Genomic DNA, 27,260 nt, shown 5'->3' on the forward strand with positions numbered 1-27,260 from the left:
GGGCTACTTTGTTTGTGTGCCTTGTGGCTAGACTTGCCCCCAGGAATGAACGTTGCCAGCCCCCCAGTAATGTATATGACGGCTGTCCTCCTTCCAAATGAACGGAAGTATTCTGCAGAATCCCGCCATATACATTTGCTCCTTTTCGTCAACACTCGGCTACTTGACTTGCACGAGATGTGTTCTTTAAGCAGCCAACCAGTGGAGCGAAAGCAAGACCATGAACGTTGTGCTGGAAATGCAGCTTCTCCTACAGCTAAGTGATTTTTTTGCCTGCAGGTTGAAGAATGCCAATTAAAATACGTTAGTATGGGTTCTTTGTTGAGGAGGCTGCCTGGGACACTAGACTGACCCTTAAACATTACATAGAGGCAGTGTGAGAAGAAAGTGTCCTGTGGGAAGAAAGAAAGGGAGAACGAATCCCGGGGTGGGAAATAAAGCTCAGCTTAGATCTCAGACACATAAAACATAACGAATACTCTGGGCTCGGTTTTGCATCTGAGGTCCGCGGCTGAGATTCTGCATTCTGTCCCTTAATTTGCCCTCATTAGAGGGATCAACAGTCAGTAAAACCTGCTGTATTTATTCATCTGTCTAATCTCTCAGTTTTTACACATGAATGTGTTATTTTTAAGTAAGTGCATTTGACAGAAGACCGCCGCTGCATTGCTCGGGATTAGTTGCCGCTCTGGGTGACGGCCAGGAACTTGTCAGATTGCTGACTTATGCAAAAATGCAGGGAAATGACATTGTATTGTGCTCATGTGACAGCAGTTCCTCAAAACAGGAGCTTTTCATTCGAAATAGCCGTTTCATTTCTCATACCCATTCTCAGAAACTTTCCACTCTCACGTTGGCTTTAGTAGAAAATCTTGATATAGTAGCGAAGACCCTTAAAGGGACAGTTTAATGTCGCTGGCACTCCCACCACAGAAAATGCATATTACTCTGTGGGAACTTTAATATGCATTTTCAAAAAAAAAAACAACTATATAAAGAAATCATCCAGATTTAGAAGCTGGAGCCCTGCTTCTGCAGCTTCTTTCCTCCTCTGGATGATTCTTGCTACTCATTGGCTGCATGGCTTGGGGGGAGGGTAAGTATACAATGTGTCCACAGTGACACGCAGTCACATATCCTGTAAGCAAAGACACAACAGCAAGGAAATAGCGTAAGCGCATATGGCGGATTATAATAATTTAAGGTGACGCATTAAATTGCGTCATTTCTGGTGCAATGCAGGCAGTGCTACGGAAGCCAATAACACTGTGCCTGGTCAGCGTCATCTCTGTGATTAATGAATGGCAGCACAGTGCCTCCTTTTCTTGCCACCCTCTGATCTGTTTTTTTTTTTTTTATTATTTTTAGTTGTTTTTTTAGTTATAGGCTGTTAATTTGGTTGTGGGTTAGAGGGGCTTTGATTTTAGAGAATTTTAGAGAAAAATACCCCACCCCATATAGCGTATTATATTCCTAAGGATAACTTGACCTAGGCATGTCACGGGGGTCCACTGCCTGCTTGGCACATGGAGAGGGGCAGTTGGGGGAGAAATATCATATTCCTGTTAACTGGTTCGGTGTTAAAAATAAATAAATGAGGGGGTGCGAAGGGACATCTCCGTCGGCGCGGGCCTGAGTGCCGGTGTTCCCTCACATAATGTGCAGGCCGGTGATGCTGACCATGTGGGTATCACTGACTTAAGGACCAGCATGACTGAACTGGAGGAGGGCTCGGAGACGTATTTTGGCCTAGGCAGAAATTTGAGGCTCCCTGGACAGGATGCAAGTCTAAGCCTGAATGAGGCACCATAACGGCCCTATAAAGAGTGACATCATAACTAATGGTGTATACAATGCATCCAGTCGCAGTTGACAAAAAGACAAAGCAGGAGTGGGGTATGGCAATTCCTGCTTTGATGCCAGGGGCCATGTTTGTATCATTGTAACTTACAACAAGGGCAATATTACCAATTCTCAATGTAAAATCACAAATCACCCTCCCAGGAATGCTGGTGACCCTAATGTCTGCCCAAAATGTTTTTGGAGTTATGAAGGATCCCGTATCACATATTCAGAATTCACTATAGAGATGCAGTTTGATTTCTAGCCCTATATTTTTCATATGTGTATATTTATCAATTACACCACTTGTTGATCCTTTAATTTAGGAATGAATAGCATGCTCCTGTAGCTCCTGGGCATCTTGCATAAATGGCAGAGTCACTGTGTAACATCCGCAGATTAATATCACAGCCCGCATTCCATCGGAAGTTATTTATTATATGACTGCTGTCAATATCATGTTTTTTTTTCTTTCAGTTGTATCTTCTTATAAAATACTAATTATAGGTGAAGTTATACAAGTTTCCACATTTAGAAATCCCAGTACCAATAACCTACTATAAGGACCAGGGCGCAGGGGCGACTTTCCACACTTGTGCTATTAGAGTTAGAGGATCAGGGACATCTGCCATCTAGTGGTAAGTAATGAGAATGCAATTATAAATACAAAATCCTGTTGTAAAAATAGGATTGTAATTTGTTACCAACAAACAAACCCTAACAATGTTGTCTTTGGAAATAGACTTAATACCTGACGTAGGATACTATAAATGTATATAGTTGTTAAATTTGCCTTATACTAATTTTTCGGAAGAGAAGCAGATGGCGAGACAATATTTAACCCTTTTTTTAGTGGTAGAATCAAGAGGAGAATATTTCTTAACCTTCTGGGACTTTGTGTCAAAGGTCCAATATAGGTTGCTGTGATGTCATACTTCTGATTTAATCTTCACTCATTGACAGTCACTGTGCATGGCTGTAAGAACAAACACTTGGTCTACTAACATACAGAGGACCAAGACAAGACTTCCCATAATGCCGGGCATTCTACAATTACTGTTTGAACTGCTCTTATTCTTAAAATATATTCATGTAATAATCCATTAGTGCAGATGGCATATTAGCTGAAGGTTTAATAGTTGTTTGGCTCTTGTTCCAATGCCTGTTTTAAAAACATTCCTTTACTGCAGTGTCTGATACATAATTAAATATGATTATACATAATGAAGCATTACATGCACCCATTCTCTTCCTGGGTGTCTCCCAAAACTCCATTCACATAACACACCTCTGATTCATAAAATTGTCTTCCTTCCTGTAATAAATATCCAATATCTGATGCTATCTTCTAGAGCAGAGATAAACTTCAAACACATTCTTTAAACCCCAAAGGAAAGAGAAGGGAGGTATATATTTTATCATTAAATTAATTTTCCATGATGTGGATACCTTGAGGTTTGCCTTTATAAGAAGTCGTGATATACCGGTACTCAGAATCCACCCTCTCTGAGAAACCATACTGTGCCGACTGCATTATTTCAAATCTTAAATCCTGAAATCGCATTAAATCCAGATGGTTGCCTTCTTAATCTAATCTAGCAATCCTCAGATCCACATTAAAGAAGGGTTGGAATCAACAATGCCTAACCATGAAAACACGTTAGGGATGCACAACACACTCAGGTGCACTACTCATCCTGTCCAACACATTCATCAAAGTGACAACATAGAGGGTCCATAGAACGAGCCCAGGAAGGACTTCAGTACGGTGTAAATTATTCCCACAGTCTTTGTAACCTCTATGTAGAATTAAACACAAAATCAGCATCTGGCATAATTAGAGATCCTGGTGTCTGGGGCATGGTCAGAACTTGGGTCCTGAGCTGAAGTCATATCCACTATGAGAAGCGTAGGGCAGAAAAAGGAGGCTTTGGGGCATTGCCTCTGGGCAGATTAAGAGAACCCCTGACCTCGTGGTGCCTGGCGAAACTACCCCTCTTGCCTTCATGGAAATTATTGTTCTGCCAACTGTGGCCCACATTTTCTCTTTCTCCCTCTTTTCGTCACTCGCCCCTTTATATTGCTCCCTTTCTTCTGTTTATGTAATTCTCAAACCAGAGATTAATTCAGTTAACACATTCCACCGTCTCACTCCCTACAGTTTATAGAAACAATTAGGAACAGCCATCTTGAAACGAACCCCCTCCTTCTGAGCATTACCGACACTTTGATCAGTGAGTTCCGCCTTGATGTCATTGTAATTTAATAATATGTGTGTATCCACACCTCATGACTCGACAAGAATATTACTTCCCATTAGTCTCCAGCAGACACTTTGATTTATGAGATGGGGAATTTTACGGCCCAATTAGAGGAGGCGTTGAAGGCATCTGACAAAGCGTCGATGCCCTGGGTTTACTGGAGATCCACTGACTTCCTGGGCCAACAGGGCCATCAGTATTGAAGAGGGTCCATGAATATATAGGGGGATCCAGGGACCCCCCCGTTCATTTTGCTGTACAGTAACATGACAAGTAAAAAAAGCAGGAAAAAGAGGGGGGGGGTTATTTATTTATGGTTATCTCGACTATTTATTCTGTTGATAAATATTTACAGGCTTTAGATATATTTGAACGAGGCCGTACGGGTATCATACCAATATAGTTTAAAGATTTACATATTATGGTAGAAATTTGTATACATCTATAACATACATACTGTATCTGTTTTATGCTGACATGCCTCAAAATAAACAAGAATCTTGCTTTAAAAAATAAGACATTGGCAGTCATCGTGAATGAATGATTTTTTTTAGCATCATCTCAGATTTAACATTGTTGTAAAAGAAGCTCCTGATTTATTCCTTATCATAGTAGATGAGCAGCTTTGCACACTCTACATACTATAATAAAGAAATTAGTGGCCGATGCCAGGCAGCCGAATGCCCACAGGATCCCATAACCCCTTTTCTGGTCTGTCACAGATTACAATGTTCTATTATAGAATAAAGGTGACAGCTTGCTTGAGAATAACTTTTAATCTATACAGTTCCCTGTAGCATGGTTCTCATATGGTTTTGATCACGTTTCCTGATTATAATATTCCTCCTTGTTAAGGGGATTGAGTATCGTCACGTTACGTTGCGTGACCTCTCGGTAGTAGCGCGGCAGCTTGCACTGCGTCAGGCTGGGGCTTCACAATGGTAAGTGGGTTGTGTGTGGCTGCGTGTCTATGTTAGTGTGGTAACAGTGTGTCTGGGTATGTTAGTTTCATAAATTGTTTGTTTATTAGTGTGTGTGTCTGTGTGGTTTGGGGATGTTAGTGTCTGGAAATGTTAGTGTGAATGTGTTGGGATATGTTAGTGTGTGTCTGCTAATGTGTGTCTGTGTATGTTACTGTGAGTGTCTGTGTGTGGGTATGTTTGTGAGTGTGTTTGTTAGTGTGTTTATGTGTCTTAGTTTCTGAGGGTGTGTAAGCGTCTGCGTGTCACAGCATGTTAGTGTGGGTGTATGTGTCTTAGTGTCTGAGGGTGTGTTAGTGTATGTGTCCAGTTGTGTCAATGTAAGTATGTGTTAATGTGTCTGGCTGTGTGAGTGTTTCGGTGGGTACATGTTAGTGTAAATGTCTGCGTGTCTCAGTATGTTAGTGTGCCTGGGCATGTTATTCTGTGTCTGCGTGTGTGTCTGGCTGTGTGTGTTTGCGTTGAGTACCTTGTTGTGTTGGTGTGAGTGTCTGAATGGGTGTGTTGTGTCTCTGGATGAATATGCTAATGTGAGTTTCTATATGTGTGTTGTGTGTGAGTTTCTGGGTGTGTGCATTAATGTGGGGGCGGAGGCAGCATTTCATTTTTGGACCCAGACAGCACAATGTATTGGGCCGCCCCTGCCTTGTATTAGCTTCTGTATTGTCCCTTATATAATAAATGCACGGCTGACACTAAGGTTTGCTGTAATTGATTCCAGGCCTAAAGAGACCCATCAGCGATCTATTGTAATTTGGAATAGTGTGGCTCCATTTACCATTCTCTCAGGGCATGACATCATCAGGGCATGACATCATTTTCCTTTCCCCTTTATAAAAGCTAGAATGCAATAATACAAGGGGTCTCTGCCAAGGGGTGTACATAATAGTAATATAACATTATAAATAAGTCCACATAACATCTGCACAGTATCTCCCTTTAATAATGTGATGGAGCTGAACAGATCATTAAAGGTTAACCAGATCCTTAAAGAGCCGCCAAAGTTTGCAATGACTGATATGTTGGCTATACGCGATGAGAGTTTGTCTAGCAATTATTTAATACCTGCCTGGCTACAACTAGAAAAACATGTTTTGGGTGTTTTTGCAATTATATGATTCACCACTAGATGTCCCCAGATCTCTGGCTAAGGAAAAACACTATACTCCCAAAACTTTTAACTTAAGACTCCATCTGAAGAAGAGACCTCTGAGCTCCTGAAAGATTGTGTTAATTGTATTTATTTTATGTGGTGGCCGTATAAAGGGTATCAACAGGACTAAAGACTATATGTTATTTTGGCTTAAGTGGGCAATATCCTTTTTTTTTAATTTACATTAACACAACTAACATTACAGCCGATACAAAGTTTAAAACATACCGCCAGTATTCACCCCTTTTTTCTGATACATTTTCATAATAGCTCTCCCTTTCCATTGATCGGATTTGGTCTCAGGTTAAATAATTAGTACAGATAATTATTGTCAACTTTACCAAAAGCACAAAGGTTTTAATAAATGATTTTATGCTAAAAGCCGTGATGGTGCATCGCCTTTAGGTTTCTCATCATCTGATTTTAGTTTCACCTCGATAGCAGCTAACGAGTTTTTTAGTTTGTCCAAGAGGAAGGTCTGTGATTTCAGCTCAAAGTAGACAATCTGCAGCTTTATCTTTACAAGTGGTGGTCAAGCTCAAGTCCAGGTGCTAATGAGTGATTTAACATGGCGGCTGTCTGGGGGAATGCCCCATTGCTTTGTTCGCAGTCTCCTGCCTTGTTTGTTGACCTGATCTTTCTGCAAAGTGATTTTTTTTGCTCCAAATATATCGACCGCAGTGTGTGCCTGACTTAATTCTGATCTCGATTCCCCATATACTGAATGCAGCTTTCCCCTTGATCTTGTCCAGTGAAATGTCTCCATCGTTACTGGATTAAGGGATTTGTGGGTCTGGAGCTGAAATGAGGCAGAATTCCCCTCTTCTTCTTGCGGCCACTGTTGCTCACATTTATCATTGTGAGAGACACACATATCATTAGGAAGAATGAACCGTGCATTACTTTATTATGCAATGCAAAAGAACATGCTTATTACCTTAAAAAATCCTCGAGGACGGTATCTGACACACAAGCCATTAGCTGGACAACAAAGGTGTAGAGGATATATTTAATCCTTTACTTAGGTACCTTTCCACGAATTTCATTTAAGTACCTTTAAACTCCCAGGATATTATGTGTTGTCCAGGGAATGCGCTTGTACGTGTCTAACGCCGTATATCTAAGACTATAGAAGTGACTGGATTATTTAATACCATTAACCCAAGGGGTGGAGGCAACCTTTCAGAGGGGTTACCCTCAAATCTATGGGTGATAAAGAAACCAGAGTAATAATATGCTCACTTTTTGCAAGCATAACATGGGGACATCAAGTAGTGATTTTTACCTAATATTATTTAATAATATTAATTATTATCTCTTATTTATATATAGCGTCAACAATTTATGCAGTGCTTAATACAATACATATATTCAAGGGGTCCGACAAGACGAGAATTGACAGACTAAGAGAAACCGATACATTAGGTGGAGAGAGCCCGGCTCGCAAGCTTACAATCTTCATCTCTAGTTACATCTCAGATCCCTTACCAGGGAATGAGATAATGATTGTCATTCAGGTCAATCATTTGTTTTAAGAAATCAATTTTACTTGTTAACTAGCATCATTGACTGGTTATGGGTACACCTGGGAACTCTTAGGGTTTGGCCCTGAGTCTCAGGGTGAAGGGGCAGATTCTCAGGGTCACACAGTCTGGGGTTGACTCCATGAGGGCCACTACTGAAGCCATTCGGCTAACCTATTTGGTATGTCACTTCATGAGGGGATATAACGGTTAATATTTCTCAGCAAGATCAGCTCATTTAGAAACTTCCCAGGCATGGTGATGGGTCACATAGAGCATAGAATCATTTAATGTGGTGGTTGTTGTGTTTTAAATGCCTGGACCTATATACACTATATGACCAACACAATGTGGACACCAGACCATCACATCTATATGAGCTTGTTGGACATCCCATTCCAAAGCCATGGACATTAATATGGAGTTGTCCCCCTCCCTTTGCAGCTATAACAGCTTCCACTCTGGAAGGCTTTCCATAAGATTTTGGAGCATTTCTGCTGGACTTTTTGCCCACTCATCGAGCAGAACATTTGTGAGGTCAGGAACTGATGTTGGACGAAAAGGCCTGGCTTGCAATCTCTGTTCCAGTTCATCCCAAAAGGTGTTCAATGGGGTAAAGGTCAGGGCAGGTCACTGGAGTTTCTCTACACCAAACCCAAAGACCAACCATGTCTTCATGGAGCCTTGCTTTGTGCACTGGGGCACTTTCATGCTGGAACAGAAAAGGGTCTTCCCCAACCTGGTGCCACAAAGTTGGAGGCATACAATTGTCTAAAGTTAGACTTGTGTCTTTGGACAACACATTTTGTTTCCTGCCCTTTTGGGTTTAGTACTTTCTCAGGCTCTCTCGCATTCTTACTTGCTTTCTCTCTCACGGTCTCTCACACTCACTTACACTCTCTTTCACACTCTCTCAATGTCTCCCTATCTTCTCCGATGAGCGTTTCCGTGTCCTTGCCTCATTTTCCACAGCTTCTATTCTTCTCTTGCCTCTTCTTGTTTTTCTGTCTTCTTTGTTGACTTCTCCCTGTGCCTTTTTTCTTCGTCCGCTCCTCTGTGGACCTTGCCTCCATGGGAACTTACGCAAAAGGATCTGTGAGAAAGGAGAGAAAAGAGAGTGAGAGAGCATGAGTGAAAGAAAAAAAAACAGTTTCACCTAATGTAAAAACAGAAAACATACCAAATATATACAATATGTGTCTTTGGGAAAAAATGGCAGGCCATGTCGTACGGAATACAGTCAGATATGTACACACAATGAGATCTGAAAGTCATGTTGTACATTTTACGCACTCTGATCCAGCAAAAGACATGAAGAGGTTAAGATGTCTTGTTAAGCGCCTCCTGCCCTGTTAACCTAATCCTCTGTGCTTCTTTCACATGAATCTCTGCTAAACATGCTCTCTCCGCAGATAATACTCATTGTGGGCAAATAGGCTTAGATTGGTCTCCATGGCAGCAGAGGATGGTAAATTGGAGTGCTCAGGGCACTGCTTTTACTTTAGGGACTGTCTCCAGATCTCGCAGTCTCATTACAACTTCCCCATCAGGAGTGAGACCGTTAGAGCGAAACAGCCCACTGGTGCTGAGACATCTTTTTTTCCATAGATTCCTAAAAGAGTACCGAGCATCACTTCTTACTGAGACCGTCTGAAACAGCATTCAATTTCATTACAATCTGTATAAAAGCTATGCCGAAGCAAAGCCAAAAAGTGATACCATGGGAATCTAAACATTTTAGTGACATGAGTCACTTCACTAGATAACAAGTCAACACATTAAACAAATCAGCTCTTTTTCAAAACTAAACTTCTCTACACAACACATTTCATATTCCCTTTAACATCTAAATAGGATAGGGGTCTGGATACCACTGAGCTAAGGATGCCATGGTTATTAAACATAATGTTGTAGGTTTATTCTTATTTTAGTGCTGTTTATTGAATATTATATTGTTTTTTTTTTAAATAATTCTTATAATTATGCATCACTTGAAATAAGAGGGACATTAGGAATTGGGGGTGTATAAAAAGTGATACTTATCACCATAGCAAACCAGTGGTATGTTATTGCTGACTGGATGGGTTGCAATGATGACCAGTTCTTAAAGCTTTGGGAAATAATCTGCTGTTAACCCAAAATGTGCCTGTAGTTTAAAAATAATGTAGATTGTTTCAGTTTCAAGATTCAGATAAATGTGTAGGGTGCTTTTTAAAGCACAATTTAGAATATGATGAAACAAATGGGGTGACTGGACAGATTTAATGCTTCAGAACCCAAAAACTTTACATATTCATGGTTGTTTTTGTGATAAAGGGGGAAGTGACCTGCTGTATGCAGACACTCCAGATCTGCTCATCACTAATCTGCTTAAGGAGTCTGATGTACTTGTTGATGTGACTCACACTGACTCCACATGATCAGCAGTCTGCTCCTGGAGCATCATCTGCACCTTCATCCCACAAGAGGGGCTCCTGCCCTCCCAGAACTAAGCTGAGGTTGTCTGATCAAAGACTGTTACATAGTATCACTAACAAGCAGCATCTGACCTTCAGCAACAGGATGAACTCCTTACAAGACTGAGAATCCTCCTGGCAAGGAGCAGCAGGTACCAGGTCTGACTGCTCACAGTCACTCTCCTCTGTCCACATCACATAAGCTGTTGTGTCTTTTATCATCTGTGCTTCATCTATCTGCTGTATCAAGGTAAAAGCACATTTTGTACTCCTTTAAATTAAATAGCATACATTTACATCTCTAATTAAATATTGATTTGCACTTTTGTAACACAAAGTTTTTATTATTTATTATTATTATTATTATTATTATTATTATTGGATCATCTGTGTGTTTTATGTTGCTGATCTGCTTAAATTATGAACAAAGGAATCGTAAGGAAAAAAATATTGTATTTTGTCATTTTATGTATTTCTTTTTTTGAATTGGATCATTTTCTCCTGAACATGACTTGTGATCACTGTTTTCTTCTGTAATCTTACTATTTATATATCTGCATAAGTGGGGTGATTCATTGTAATTATTTCAGTACAAATATTTGAATTTGTTATCAATATTAAATGCTATATTGTCCGTGCTTTTTTAATCTTTTTTTTTTTGGCATATCCCAATCTAGAATGAAATGAAATATCTAAAGTTAACATTAAATGAGAGTATTATGTGTTGTGTAATCTGTTCTTGCTCTCGGATTTAACCTAATAATGGGTAAGAAGGATCCCAGTGCCAAACATCTGCAGAACTGCCTGATTAACTCCAAATAACACTGGTTTTCAATTAATGTTGATGGGAAATTTTAGAAAAAAAAAATCAGATGTTGCATCCCTTTAATCAATTTAATGGAAAATGATGTAATGAAATGATTACAATACCAGTCCTTGTAGACCGATATAAAAAATCATAAGCAAAGGGCAGTAATATTCATTCACAAGACATATGAACGTGACAGGGGCAGATCTTTAAGCACTTAACTAATTGGAATGGATCAGAGGGCAGTATCCTAATAGAGGTGGTTATAGCTTTTCAGAGGCCCTTCTGGTCCGGGGGGCTGGTGAAACCAAGTTCCCCCTCTAAAAGTTGCTCCAACCAGCTAAACTTAGGATAAATTTACCATGAGTGTCACAGACGTTTCCCCCACCCAATTCAATTTCTCTCTTGGATGAGTGTTTAATAATGCTTCTACATACTACTAAATTTTAGTGGAAGGGTTTTCCATCACCTTTACTCACCATAACTTATGTAATGGTTTTTCTTGGTTACCCCAAGCCTCAAGTCAATATCACAACCTCATGCTGATGAGTCCCATGAAGGACGAAACAGCTGTCCATGAGTGGTGATCTGGCTGTTGCACCTCTTCCCGAGTTTTGTCTAAAGGCTGTCCTGTACAGCGGGTAATTACTTTCAAGGGATCCATGTATAAAGGGGATACAGAGGCAAAGGTGATAATTGTTAACCTTATTTGCATGTGCCTACCCAGAATCCCTTGTGCTTGTGGTAACACCATGAGGTTTCTGAGGGAAAAACAAGCCTTCTGGCTTGTCTGGTGTCTGTAGATGAGTGTTTAATAATACTTCTACTACCCCCTTAATTTTAGTGGAAGGGTTTCCGTCACCTTTACCCACCATAACTTATGTAATGGTATCTCTTGGAGTCACTTAGTTAATGAACTCTGATTGGCTGAGAGCAGCTTGGTAAAACCCCTCAACATTTCAGTGGTCCAAACTGGGACATTTGTGTTGGGGGATAAGGATCGGTGAGACCAGCCGCTTTTACAAGGTTTTTTTAAGTATGGAATTTATGCAGTTATAGTAGCATTGAGTTAATGTATCAATCGTTAATGTAAAAAAAAAAAAACTATCCATTTGAATAAACAATACAAGATTTTACGTTCTGTAGGATATGGCGTATTTTTGTGTCACGTTGTGCCTACATTAAGTAACCAACAGTGGGCACCTATCTGTGGATATATAATTATTCCTAAGCTCTATATTGTGTAAATACCGGTATTATTTCTAGAGCTTGGAAGCTGGCCCAGCAAGTTCCCAGTAATGGGTGTGTAAATGTATGTATATATATATATATATATATATATATGTGCGTGTGTACAGCCCTAGGCCTACCCCAGGCCAGTGGCACTAGTTGCCCCCTCCGTGCCGCTGGCCTTACTGCTGAGCACTGGGATTTGTAAGAATGCCTGCATCTGGTGGAAATGGACTATGGAGGCTGTGTCCACCTGGCACAGTCCCCCATAATGTTAGTGGGCCGGTGGGGAAATCATCCTATAGAGAGGCTGCGCTGCTGGGAGCCTCATCGGCCAAGAGGGGCCGAGCGTCTCGTCAGTTGTTGGGAAAGCAGCAGCAGCTTTTCTTCTTACTTAAGTTACTTCTTTTAAGTATTTAGTTGTTACCAGCTTTGGCATTGAATCTGTTACTTTTTAGCAACTGTTGTACTTTTAACTCAATAAGTGCTGCCCTTAAATTTATATGTTTAAACATTAACATAATTCACAAAATAATAATAATAATAATATATTTAATTCAGAAAGAGGCTGTTAGTATTGGATGCTGAATTGTTTGTTTGATATTCATCCATCTTTGCCATTCCCTCAGGATGCTGAAAATAATCACCTCGGTGACGCTGTCCGCCATCCATTAGGGACAAGCTTGGTTAGCGGAGAGATCCCTTACAAAACAGTATAATTAACTGAGACGCGGAGCGCTGCTGCTGCTATCACTTACTGGAGATTTTATTCAGGGATAATAAACGTTAAATCATATAAAAGTCATACGAGATATTTACTTTTAAAACTTTCCCAACCAGTGATAGTTTTTTTAGTCCCCCATCTTTAATGTTGGCAAAAAATCCCTAAAGCATGGGGATGATTTTTTGAATTATTATCAGGGAGGCACAAGCCGTTTGCCGTCACATAACTGGCTTATCTCCATAATGTAACCACGCGTGTATCATGACGTGTTCCGAGACACAGCTATTTAGACGCAAAACACGTTCATTCAAGAGGGGCCTCTAACAAAGCTTTCTGAGCTGCCCCAACATTCTGATATCGCTCTGCTTTAAAGGGGACCTCCAACCATTTTGAATTATTCTCATGAGATTAAAAAAAATATATATATTTTTATAATATACTGTTTTCAGACAGATGCATATTAGCCATTTACATGTGTTCTAACTTTATCTACTAGATAAACATCATTACTCATACCCCCCAACAGTCCCGGTTGTCATGGGACAGTCCCAATTTTCAAGTATTGTCCTGCTGTCTGGGGTAGCTGCCCTCGTCTCCCACTTTTGGTTACTGTGGGGATCATGACAGACCCAGGGAGGTGGAAAATCAATAGAGGTATTTTCTAAGTAAAGCAGTTTGGTGACCGCACCTCCCATCCCCACCTACTTCTGGGCCTACTCTGCCCTCTTCTGGGAGTGGCCTCACCCCTCTTGCCACACCCAAATACAAGTGACCCGATCAGGACACCTGGAATGCTGGGGCTATGCTCACTCCTTATGGTCCTGCTTGTGGTAAACAATAACAAAGGCTCATTGTTAATCTCAGAAAACTCTGACTAATGAAAGTCCATGGCAGAACAGACTTCATTAGCATTGCCATAAAGCGTCATCCCCATGCTTTAGGGATTTTTTGCCGACATATAAGTCACCCAAAATATCACATGACTGCCCCCAGGTCTGCAGATAAAGGACGTTTATTGGAACGAAATTAAATAAAACCATTTTTTTTGGTCAATTTTAACCTATGTTACTGTATACAGCCAATATTTTTTTTCATGGGACTTCCCCTTAAAGGTGCTGTTCCACTTTGGCAAAACATTAATTACTCACTGTAGTAGCTAAGCAAAAAATCTGTCTATTTATTATTTCCCCTGCAAGTTTAACCACCTAAAAATGACATAACTGTTAAAGAAGCAGTTTCTATAGCAACGGCCTAACAATGCCTGTGTCATACAGGTGTTTTGTGTCATCCGACAATGAAATGTTCCTTACCAAAAATACGAATAGAGAAATTTAGAAGCATTATTTCTGGGAAGCATTAGGACATTGAACAATGCCAGGAATGATGTTTCTAACGCTGCATTTAGTTACAAAACTGTTAAATCCGGCAGATTAGGTGGAACGGCATTTCCGGTAAACATTCTCTCAACAACAAAACGGTCTGCTATTCTTGGTCCTGCACGTTTGTCAACATAAAACACCGATACAAACAGATCCGTAATCTGATTTAAGGGTTAGTGACCGAATCCAGCGTGCGTTACTATTTCAGGCACTTGGGGTTAATCCTGGCGTATCATATAAGGGTACTTTTACGTGAGCTTTTCCTTTAAATAAACCCTCGTTGCGCAATAAAAGAAGCGCGTGTTTTGTTGCCTTTCGGCCGACAGGGATTATGGCATTTTGATGACATGGTAGGATATCGCCAGTGGTAAGAAAAAGAAATGCCACTGTTTGTACTAGCGTAGGAATGAAATTAGCTGCTCTGCTATTAGACACCAGACAGCGATAATGGAAAGAAGCCAGGAGCTGCAGCAGGTGGTCAGATCTTTGTTTACCACCTGCCGCAATAATCCTGTGTACTCGGGGAAGCCTTAGTCTGACAACATGTGTAATCGGGTCTGTTAATCTGCCTACAGATTGGCATTAATATTCTATTCTGAAATCCCTACCCTCCCAGAAGATCAGCAATAAAGTTGTAAACAGAAGAAACCACCGGGGCTCGATTTACAACCCAAGTGCTCTGAAACTATACAGCGTCAATAATATATATATATTTATATATATATATATATATATATATATATATATATATAAATACAAACTGGTTTCAACAAATCAAACCAATATTCATTATTTACTTTACGCATTTATAATGTTGTGCCTAACATCAATGGGATTAAACAGCCAATGGTCCATGTCCTGTCATAACGACCTAATTGCTGTTGTATGTGTTTTATCTCATCTATATAATATTTCAGGTGAAACAGCTGTGTGGAGATGGCTCTGTCATCCTGGTTCAGATGGAATGAGCCTAGCCTTCGCGTTTCACAGCGAAACCCAACCGACATGGTGGTGGACACATTAATGATGGAGCTGAACTGGCAGATAAAGCAAGCGGAGAAACTTCATCGTGAAAAGGAGAACGAGTATCGCAAGATAAAGACCGGCGTGGACTACAGTTGGCTGATGAGCTACCAAAAGCACAACTTTGAAATCAGCCCAGGAGAGAGGCTGCAGCTTGAAGAAACGTGCAGCAAGATTCACCCGTCATACTGCGGACCAGTTATTCTCCGGTAATATTCTCTTAAATTCCCCGTGACAGAGAGTAGTTAAAGCCGTTGTAGGGACTGCCAAGTTTATTGGAGTTTTGGATAGATTGTACCAATGGAGACTTTTAAATTTATCTCCACCACGTCAGCTACAAAATCCATTGTAACTGGTGTGTGTAAAACATTGTGACGGTAACTTAAATGTAATTAATTACATTTGGCAGTCCACATACTGGAGGTATTTCACTTTAACATAGATTTGGAGGTTAAGAATGCTAAAAGGGTTAAGAATACAGAGTCTCTTTAATATACAAAAGCCAATTATCTTGGCGATTCACCTTAGATTTAAGCAGACCGCAAGGTATTGCAGAGCGGCTCTCAGAGACAAAGGTCTCTCGATGTCTTAACCCAAAATCCAAACCCACCTGGGAGTGAAAAGGATCCGTATGATACACAGATGGCACATTACTCAATGTATGAATTCCTTTTTATCTAGGGTGCTGTGTGGTTAGTTTTGTGTTAGTTTCTACCGGTCCTTCAAGCACCATTAATCTGGGGGTGCGCTACAAAATAACAAGCCCACATCGCATTATAAATCCATTCACATCACAATTCTCTCCCGGGCACTATACACCAGACAGTATAGGTTACTAGAAAAGACTGGGCTTCAAGGCAGGAATAGCGTTCAGTAGGTTGGCTATTGTATATAGGTATGATACAGGGTATGATAGAGAAGTGATATTATGTTTGGGGCAGAGGAATAGGGTGTGCGGGGCTGGTGGCTTGAAATACGCGTACTCAGGAAGTGTCTGGATCTGGCCAGGAGACTCTCGGAATCACAGCCGATTAGCTGACCTGTGTGGGTAACCTTTAATCCACTGGCCAGGAATGAGTGGCGTTTGGCTTTGCCCACTCCCTGCTCCAACATCACTCACTTATCATCTGAGTTCAGATTGTATTATGTATCGTTTTTTCCCCCCATACAGCACACGTGTTTAGAATTCAGGCTGTAAATTTAGACTGTCTCCTGAATCATCTCCTGTTCCCTGCCAGGTGTCTGTATAATTCTTCCCACTGACACCCCGTATCTTCCTAAATTACGCTTAAAGCAGCTCCCTATGGTATATAGCACTTATAAGTGAGGTCACTGTGAGTGTAATTGGTTCTGAAAAGCTTTTGTGCTAGTTTCTTTTTGTACTTTATTTTTTATCATCATTGTAGAAAAAAGCGAAGGCAAATAAGCTGGAAATTCAAGGCCCTTAGCAGTCTTTATATTTTGACTACATATATATCTGTAAGGTGGACAAAACGATCTACCGAGTCTTGCCTTGTTGTAGGAAACTAATGATGAGCTTTGTTGGAGAGCCGGATTAATGCCACGTGTCTCGGTCTACAGGAGTGAGGATGAAGTGCAACCTGTAGTAGAGTCCCTTCTTTGCCCTTGCATATGAGGCCATTTTTGGTTATCTTCTCATCTCCCCAATTTAAACATAGCTGGAACCTGAGAGGCCCAAAAATCTTTGCAGCTGGGCCCGCTAGGGCCGGTTCCTCAGGGATCCTTCGATATATATATATATATTTATATATATAGTGACTTTTGTGGTTGGAGAACACTAAAACATTCAAATCTCATTAAGGAACGTTAGTGGGACCTATGCTATTGTAACAATTACTATGGCAGCCCAGATTGACTTGTCCGGCACATCTCATAAACAGATGTCATTAAATAAACCTGCTTTGAGCACCTTCATCCACGTCTTCCTTAGAAACTCAATAGACATGAATAACAAATATATGTCAATAAACTCACAATGTGCTTCCATTGTCTTTACCTTGCCTTTGATGTGAAAAGCACTGAAACCCTGCCAGTTCTGCTCAATATGTATTCTATTATTCTGCATGAAAAAAGATTTGATTTTGTTGACGAATTGATAGAATGAATAATGAATATCAAAGACACAAACAATTAGAGCCATCAAAAGTGAGTGATAGAAAGAAAATAAAACCAATTAACAGGATACAAAAGGGGATCTGATTCATACCGTTTAGCCCGAGATCAAATGAATTTTAAGAGCATTGGTAATCAATTTTATCTAGATTAAGGATTAGCCAACCTGGAGCTGTGAATTGGATAGAACATTGGGAAATTGGTTAGGCTGTTTCTTGCAGTTTATTCATAATTGACCATTTCCCATTTTCAGCAAATACGTTTTTTTTTTTTTTACGGCAGGGTTTTGGTTTTTTGACAAAATTAACTGTATTTAGTGACTATATTTCAGAATGTATTCCTCTAAACATATTTAGAATTCTAAAACAGTTTCTATGGTAACCGTCGTGATTAATTAGTCTTTCCGATTATTAGTTAGTTAAGTCTTCCATTATTTCTACCAAGGATGTTCTGATTTCATCCATCATATCTTGGGATACTCTGGGATGTGGACCTTTAACTCAGGTACCCCACCGCCTAGTGGCCAACAGGAGGCAGCAGATGAATTTATGCTTGCATTGGCATCCATATTTCTTCTCCCGCTCCCTTAGCAGTCAAGCGTTGACATAGCATGGTGTCATATCATGCATATCTTCAGTTGCATCGACGGTGGAGCCTACAAGCACTATCTGTGTCCTTTCTTGCAGGTTCCGGCACCTTATTGCAGAGTACGAGCCTGACGTCCAGGAGGTACCACGTATCTTTAGGTCAGTCCTGCAAGAAGCCACTGAAAAAATGAAAGAGGAGGAAGAGACAAAGAAAATTGCAAAGCAGTGGACCACGAAGCGAGCCATGAGTTTGTCCCTTACAACCTTCAGGTCTCGATCCAGAATCTTTCCTTTCAGCAGTGATATTAAGACAATTTCAGAGGATGTGGAACGAGAAACAGAGCCCCCGCACAGAGTATGGAGCATGCCAGAATTCCGTACGACCAAAGATGAATAAACTGTAAACTCACTGTATGGACAGGAAGAACACGCTTGCACTTATGACGGGGAAGAGGCTTTATTTTCACTTTTAAAACCTTTTCAAGACCATATGTTTTTACTTAAAATGAAAACCATCCTTGGGATCCTAATATTTTGTACGAGCGACAACAGAAGCACAAACATTTGGAAGAGTCTTAACCAGAGCCAGATAAAGACTACAAGTGGGTCAACTAGGGTACCAGTAGCTCCTGCTTTTCTTAAGCCCACTTGCCTTCTTCTAGTAATTGCTTGTTGTGCAGTGGAGGGATTGCGATGTCCTGGTCGCCCATCGCACAGAACTCTTCCCTTTGGCCTTTGTTTTAGGTGGACAGACATGCCAAAAAATTGTCAGGACTGTCCAGTCCACTTTAATTTGAAATCTAGGGAGACCAAATGAACCTAAGTTAGTGGTGACCATCCATGAACTTAGCAGTTTTGAGAAGCCATGAATGTATTCTGGACTCCCCGGTGTCCCATGAAGCATAGCTACGGAGGTTAGCGGAGTCAGGTCCTTAAAGCAAATAGATATTTGTGTTGCGTAGTTTTACGTTCCATGAACATGTTGACTTTATTTATAGCGCTTTGTGCCTAGGAGCTCATTGGAGATCGTTCATTTTAAGGGGAACCGTAACATCTTCGATAAAACACAACATAATTCACAGCAGAAAACAGGTCGGTTTTATACCAACATATAACTGAAAAGGCAAATAAGACATTTAATATGTCATATAGGCAAACGATTCCAGGAAATGTGACAGTTCCCCTTTAAGTCTGAACACGGGTCTCGCCGGTTAGTCATTAGAACTCTTTATTAGGCGTTATTTGCAGATTGCCGACAACAGAAAAACGCAATATGTCCAAATATTTCTTTGTGTTTAGTATTTTAAATTTTATCTAATGTTTTGATTCACTTGGCTTCTATTTTGTTATCACGATTTTTTTTTTTTTTTATTAAATAAATCCAGTTTAAAAATATACTCAGTCTTTTTATCCAATAAAAAAATGTTTACACTGCGTAACATAAAGCCCCATCCACAAACACCCGCCTAGGACACAAGTCTAAAACTGTGGTGCTTGGGTAGTTAAGAACTCTTAATTAACATTGTGACCTGGCCTTTTGCCTCTGTAGGGAATTGTTCTCCCAAAATAACCTGTAAACACTTGAATTTGTATAAGTTTTGAACCCGTATGGTTCACTCACACAAAGTTTGGTATAAGGATTCAAGCTTTAGTATATTCAGTTATTCGATTATAGTAAATCATACACCGCATCCAGATACTACTCATCCGTTAGTAGCGTAATAAATGCCCCCCAATTGCTTAGTGGATTTCAGCATGTCCAACTTCACCGACCGATTCGGCTCATCTATTCTGCCTATTTTTCCTGCTCAGACCTTAATCAGTCCTCGGTCTCACCACAGATTCAGGATAGCTTTTTTGTCTACCCCCATGTATGTTTAAATTCCTTTACCGTACGAACCTCTACCACTTCAGCTGGGAGGCTGCTGCACTTATCTCACCCTCTAAGTAACGTTTCCAAAAAGAGGTAGGAAATGGTTCCCTTTTTGTCCTTGGAACTTGAACTACAACCTAGTCATTTACGAATGTGTCTTCAGGCTACAGGAATTGTTTTTGTTTTAGGAGATTATAATAAGGTTACAGAATTCCCTGTGGGAAATCCGTCAGGTTTCCATGTAACATCTGATCAACAACAAAACATTTAATTGTTAACCACTAGCAGATCTGTTTTAAAATTGCCTATATATATAAAAAAAACAAAACACAAAAGTAAACTGCTTTTTTTTCCAAAATAAAATGAAACAAAATTTACTGGAGTTCATTTTTTATGAAAGTACAAAATATTTACAAATAATAAGAGCACCGCAATTTTCCAAACAAAGACGGCTGGAAATATATGGAAAGGAAATGGAACAGGACATTTCATAAATCCCTTTACAAGATACTCGGAAAACATCTGTATGCATTTCGGCCTTCGTCTAAGGCTTCAGACTGATGGGAATTGTTCACACGGCTGCACAAGAACGGTCGATTACCTGCTTTGAGTGCCGAAGCGGTAGGAAATGCACCCCACGCTTCCAGCAATCAAAAGGTTAAACAAACTATTCAGAAATGGGTCCATATTTTACACACAGCGACCACATAACGACTGAACGAGACCCCATTATTCATTTGCTTAACATGTAAAGAAAAATAATCTTTAAAAATACTTTGAAATAGAGAGGTTCCTCACTTCTTTCATCAGTAACCCTCATACCCGTCTCTCTGCCTTCATACCTGTTTTAAAGGGACAGCAAAGACTAAATATATGCCGATATATGCAGTGTTCAAAATCCATTTAGCTTTAAACTCAACTTCCGGGGAAATACGGAAAAAAAAAGCTAATCACGCTAAGGTGTTTATTCACTAACGGGGGAGTTTGCTGGAGAGTTGTCGTTTTAACTCACTGATCGCAACACCCATTATAATAAATGGAAGAAAAGCAGAGCGGCTTTTGACAATTCTGTTGTAATACTAGATTCGTAATCTGTGAGAATCCGCTTTCTGCGCACAACACACCAGGAACATGTATTTGTTAATATCAAAATGTGTGTCAGGGCCTCTGACTCTGCGAGAATAGAACACTAGAAGCCTATTTGAGCGGAGCATCACCCTCTTTTGCTTGTTATGAGATGTACTTCTTACATGCTGCTGTACAGCTCTGGTATAAGATGGAGCTATAATATCACCCCCAGGGGGCGACGACAAAATATTATTCTGCAGAAAGGCCTGATGCGCGTTACCACTAGACATAAAGTACCTTTCTATAAAGCCGGCTGAATATGGTTATCATTGCACATGAAAAAGACAGACAAAACTAAATCAATAGTGTACTATTGGCTTTCATTACTCTGTCTATAATAAGGGGCTACTTACTTTAGCTTTAGTAACCAAAAGGTAAATAACTGTCTATATCAACCACTGATTAGATGGTTCTCTTTAATTTATAAGAATGGTTCATGGAGACCTAGTTTATATTCTATCATCATCTGTAAAACTAATAATTCAGAACACTGTACTACTGATTTACATGAGAAGGTCTACTCTCATTACAACGTCAAAGGGACCAAGTTTGGCAAAAATGTAACGTTGGAGCACCACAGGCTTAAGATATAGTATTTCATCTATAATAGCTAAGGTTTCATTTGAGAAGAAGTCTAAGTATATCCCTTGAACCTGCCCCAGTCCGACGAGGGAGTCCCAATTGAAACACCGTAGAAGGGTACATTTGCTGTTTGGAAGGCACAATTACTGCTTTGTTTTTTTAACAAATTAGGAAATAATTAAAAACTAAAATGAAGACGTATACAAGAAAACAGACAAATATTCGAACTTTGCAGAGTTATGCACCTCCTTTACTGTCCCTTTAAAACACAACAGTAACTCAGAGGCACGTGGCTGCCGTGACAGTCCTTCCATCGTCCATTACAGAGGAATGAAATAAATTCCGTGGGTAATATTCAAAGCTTCAGGGGACCCAACCCCTCTTTCCACAAACATAAAACTGTTTGGAGGAGAGTAATCTGGTATATCTATCCGTAGATATCACACTTCATGTTTCAAGTTTGCGTGAAATATACATCATATATATTTATGACACTATAGAATCCTTATGTCGCACAGACGTTATAAGGTTAAGTATGTTTGCCCATATTCGATTCCCGTTCACATGGAGGAGTTCAGGAATTCCAGAAGTTCAGCTCGATTTCTGTCCCTCTGGAAAAAGAGACAAAAAAAAACAAACCATGATAAATCATTCCTGCGTTGGCATATCCCTGGCTAAATAATTCCTTACATCTTCTAACACGTGAGCAAGCTTCCATCTTTTAGCTATACCACGGAAGGGAATGAGCAAAGTTACTAATTACAGGTACCTGCGAGGACCAAACTTGTCCCTACTTCTTCCTTTAAGCTGTTATCGCACTTAGGGTGCATTAGCCATGAAGGTTACTTGTTTGGAATATATCATGGACTAGTTACAGAGATTAGCTCATTGCTAGTTAATTATTTACTGCCCCTTAAATGTTTCCATGGTTGCTCGCTTACTATTTAAGAAAACACACGTAGGAATGGGTCAAAAAGGCCCCTAATCACTGTTCTGTTTTCAGGAGCTTTGGAAACATCCATCTACACTGTGAACGGTTACGACAATGCAGAGGGAGCCAGTACGAAATCAGAGTTTAATTTATTAGTAACGGCATCATTTACAAAGCATTTATTTTTGGGGAATCGTGGACATTACACGGTAATAATTTATGAATGTATGTGCACAAAACGCTAATCCAATATTCCTAATAAACCTGCCCCGGACAATAACCATTTTACGAAGGACAACCCCTTCCCTTCTTAAAAGATTTACAGTCGGGTCAGCCCCTCAAAACATTTTTCCTCCAAACTTATTGTTAAACAACTGATCATATACTGAAGGTAAAGTAGCCTCTAAAAAGGTGATAGCATGAGAATCTCAAAGACAATATTAAGATAAAAATATCCATCACAGCCTCATTGACACTGCTTTGGGGCTTCTTACTGGCCACCGATAAATATGTGGGTAAAATTACCGCTTTGTCCTCCTTTGTTTTTTTCACTTTCATCTTTATCTTCTTCCCGGTGATCATACTATAGTTCTCATTCCTTTTCTTGTCTTTAAGGTACTGTCAAAGGAGAAAAAGAACATAAAAGACAAAATATAGTAAGTGGCTGGACATTAAGAATTAGCAGCATTCTATTTACGGGTATAGACAAGCTAACAGGGCGTTAGAATAATAACGGGTAGAAAATGAGATGTATTTTTTTTTCCAATCTCCGTACAATTAGCTGTTGAGAATTATTGGAACGATCATATAATGTATAGTTGAACTGTGTAACATGAATAGTCTACAAACCTTTGGTGCTTTGTGATTGTATGACTGGTGCACAAATTTTACACCGGAAAGAATAATTATCTCCTTCTTTGGAGGTAAATTATTTTATGGCTTATCAGAAGAAAATAGATTTCAGCAGGACAGAGCCTGAAGCGGGCACCTGGAAAACTGAGTGTCATGTAACATTTATTATTATTATTATTTATTACTACATAACCCTGCTACAGTAGAGACAGTGGCTCGGCAAGACAGGACGCCGTGAAGTAAGAAGAAAAGGGTGATAGCGTGTGTGCCTGTGTCCTACAGCAACATCAATCACCAACCGCAATGTACCAGCTAATAAAACCGGATCCTTATGCGGGTTTTTTGTCTAGCTAAGAGGAGAGGAGATCTGTCAGCTACACCTGATCAAGACCATGCCAAACAATTAATAGATCAGGAAACACAAAGCTAGTTTAAATCATTAACCATGACACTATAATAACTATGCGTGCGACATTAAAACAATGTCATATTAACATATGTGACGGCCCCCGTGTCATTCTAAATTACCTTTGATATCTGTACAGGAGAAGATTCTTGTTTCTTTTTCTTCTTTTCTTTCTTTTTCTTTAACTTGCGCTCTTTTTTACACTTCTATAGAAAAAAAATATATATTTATATAATTTGACTCATAGTTCTGAAATTACAATTGGGTACAAAGTCTAATATCGGTATGTTCTTCACCTTTTTGTTGCGCTTTTCCTTGGTGGATTTCCTTGACTTAGGTTTTGATGAATCTATAATGAATAAAAAACAAACAAACAAAAAAGATTAAATTTCAAAGCACAACCAACAGGCTTTATAACATAATGCAAGCTAGTCTAGCGGGATATTAAATAGACTACGGTCTTATTTTGGGAAAAATCATGATCGGGTTGATATTTCAGTGTTGGTTGGTTGAAGTTCTTATTAGTATTAATCTTCTGACTGTAAAGGTGAATATACCCACAGATCACAACCCTCACCACTGCTTAATGGATTTCTTTTTCACACAGCATACAAACGATCACAAGACCCGATTACCTGCCAGGGGTCTGTCTTCATGCGCAACTAGATAATTGAATACCTCATATAATTCCCTGGTAGCAGTCTTGCCTTCAGTGCTCCACGATGTGGTATACAAACCACGAGTGTTGTGTGCAAAGAGCATTTGTGGTTCAAAGCTGTAAAATTGAAGCAGTGGTTGCTATAGCAACTGCTCCACTTTTACCAACACATACCAGAATTGAACTTTATACATAATACCTCATATTACTGTGCTGGGCTTTAAGTAGCGCACCGCATAGCAATTAGGATTTACAGTAACAAAAGATCAGGAAGTCCCTGTTTAAATGATTTTACAATCTAGAACGTAGCCTTTTAGGTTCGTTGTGCTGCATTTATTAGCTGTATGAATGCTATGTGTACCTCCAACACCACCCAATCTGATAAGACTACAGAATAGCTGTTAATGTAATGCATAGAAAAAAAAGCAAAACACATGCGCGATACCAGCTTACACATAATTCTATGCAATAACTATTCAGCTCAGATCACAGCGAATCAGAATTTATTTCAACAAAACAAACCTCTGCTGCGACTGCTGGAAGAAGACGAAGAACGCGAAGTGGAGGAGGAGGACGAGGAGGAAGTAGATGAACTGGATGAAGAGGAGGATGAAACAGATGATGATCTGCTTCTGCTTCGTTTCCTTTTCTTCTTTCCTCTACCTACGAAGGAATTGCGCACAACTTCAGACTTTACTTGTAAAAGGACCTGACTACACTGATGTATTCCAGCACTTTTTCTTTTAAAATATACAAACTTGCTTTTCTATGTTTTGTATAATAGGCGCTGCAGCTATCGTATAACAAATAAAGGTACGAGTAAAGATACCTCCTTGGATAGTAAAAGAAAGTACATTTATGGGGCAATTTAGCAGCCGCATCCTCTATATGGCTTCATTTCCAGGTTGGGCAGAACTTTTGTACTTATAGAAGTAAACTATCAGTTTCAATAATGTGTAATGCTAAAAAAAAGAAATGAATGCGGGATGAGGGTTTACTTTTTTAGATGCAATAAAAGGAATAAAAAAATAATCTTATATTGTAATAGGGGGCTGTGGTTCCAGCTCAATATAAACTAATTCAAATACAAACTCCGCTCCCTCTAGCAATTCTGATCATTATATTTTATGAACGCGTCATCCCAAGTGTTTGTTATAATCTCAAAATGATCTTTTCGATAACCAGCTTTATTAAAACAAACGGTATTGTTTATTATTCCCTGTTTTGCCACCGGAAGCATCAAATAAAACTGTTCTTCTGAAGCCCGTTAGAAATACCAAAGATCTTTTAAGGTGTTTTCTACAATAATTTTGCCAATATGTCATCAAAAAGGTAAAATAACTACTTTTTAAATATATATAACATAAACATTCCCTTTTAAAGATGTGCCATAACTTTTCTTGTGCTAAAGATCCAACGTCCTCAAAAACTAATGATTGTCACACTATTGTGATCCTGCAAACAGAAAACATCTAATCGCCAAACGTTATCCACGCGGAATTAGAAAATCTGTAAATCCCACTGATATCTACGCACTGTATAAACTACACTTTACTTACTACACGTTGCTTTTTCTTTTTTTTGTCCATTTGTGATTGACAGGTCCACCTTAATCCTAGAAACACAGACTCTAGCGGCAGGCAAGAACAATTTGCCCCATCAAGTCTGCCAACTTCTTAGAAAGTGGGACTTTTTTTTTTAAAGAAGTAAATAAATAAGGCACAGGAGTGTTAAAGAGGAAAAAAACTAAGGGGGTGAGACGGTCTTCTTAAAGAAAGCAAACAAACCCCTATCTGTTTTCTCTTCGCAGGAGGATGTGGACCGGATCCGGGACTTATCCGCGTGTCTGTCCGCCATTCCTAAATAAGAGACAAGAATAAACATATGCTCTCTGGTGCGGGAACTCAGGGTCACACAGCCTGGAACAGACTCCTTCCTATTCTCCCCCGCTGTGATGACACCAAAGACTGTCAGTTGGTGCTTTTGCTTCAAATATGCTATGGCCGCAACCCCTGCTTGAATGCAGGTGGCTCAATTAAGTGTATCTTTAAATAACGAAAGTTTTCCGCAAAGACCAGAATTAAACAAGTAGGTAAACGCATTTGGCGAGTCACTATTCTTCACAATGGGTTAATACTCAGGGTTGCTATGTGGATATATACTGGCAAGGCCCCACTAAGCACTTATAGCTGGTTGATCTAGAAATAGGACACAGGCGACATGACTTATCTTGTTCTAAGGTGACAGCGTAAGACTTTTATTCAAGCCAAATACATTTTATATGTTGCTGCCCTGCAGCATGCATAACTGAATGACTTACTCCCTGCCGTGAGTTTACACACTCCAAATGTTACAAGCACTATACATATTCCCGGCCACCAACATGTGAAATGCACTAGTGTATAGCTGATGAGGTCACCCTACCCGGTACACGTGAAAAAAATAATCATACGGAATAAACGCAATGCAAACACTGCAGGATTTGTCAGTAACCGACTTACAGCATCCCCGCTCTTACGGCAACCGAGAACCACTCACCTGCCTCTAATAAACCTGCCTAAAACACGCAGGATTAGGAACCCCAACAAACACCGCTGGACCCTGTTTTAGCCTCTCACTTCCGCCATTGCCCTTTCCGTCCAACATCAGTACGTCACTTCCGCTGAATGAAAACGAAAACGAGCGCTTCCATTTTTAGTCCTGGCTTCATCTTCTTCCCAGAGCCGATAAC

At 39.8% G+C, this 27,260-nt stretch overlaps 2 protein-coding genes across 2 annotated transcripts; one reads left to right on the top strand and one right to left on the bottom strand.

The window, feature by feature from the left end:
* The first annotated feature begins 10,186 nt into the window (after window positions 1-10,186).
* Window positions 10,187-18,708, top strand: RD3 (RD3 regulator of GUCY2D). Its single transcript, XM_053458802.1, has 3 exons — window positions 10,187-10,465; window positions 15,274-15,588; window positions 18,199-18,708. Exons 2-3 carry the CDS (start codon window positions 15,293-15,295, stop codon window positions 18,494-18,496), a joined length of 594 nt encoding a protein of 197 aa, XP_053314777.1. The 5' UTR covers window positions 10,187-10,465; window positions 15,274-15,292; the 3' UTR covers window positions 18,497-18,708.
* A 3,124-nt stretch (window positions 18,709-21,832) lies between these two features.
* On the bottom strand, window positions 21,833-27,196 carry LOC128482850 (corepressor interacting with RBPJ 1-like). Its single transcript, XM_053458803.1, has 7 exons — window positions 27,068-27,196; window positions 26,317-26,388; window positions 25,052-25,192; window positions 24,168-24,220; window positions 23,994-24,077; window positions 23,139-23,231; window positions 21,833-22,293 (listed from the first exon to the last, which is right to left on the bottom strand). Exons 2-7 carry the CDS (start codon window positions 26,384-26,386, stop codon window positions 22,243-22,245), a joined length of 492 nt encoding a protein of 163 aa, XP_053314778.1. The 5' UTR covers window positions 26,387-26,388; window positions 27,068-27,196; the 3' UTR covers window positions 21,833-22,242.
* Window positions 27,197-27,260: the final 64 nt, after the last annotated feature.

Source organism: Spea bombifrons, chromosome 3 (assembly GCF_027358695.1).
Source record: "Spea bombifrons isolate aSpeBom1 chromosome 3, aSpeBom1.2.pri, whole genome shotgun sequence".
In the NCBI taxonomy this organism is placed as follows: Eukaryota; Metazoa; Chordata; class Amphibia; order Anura; family Pelobatidae; genus Spea; species Spea bombifrons.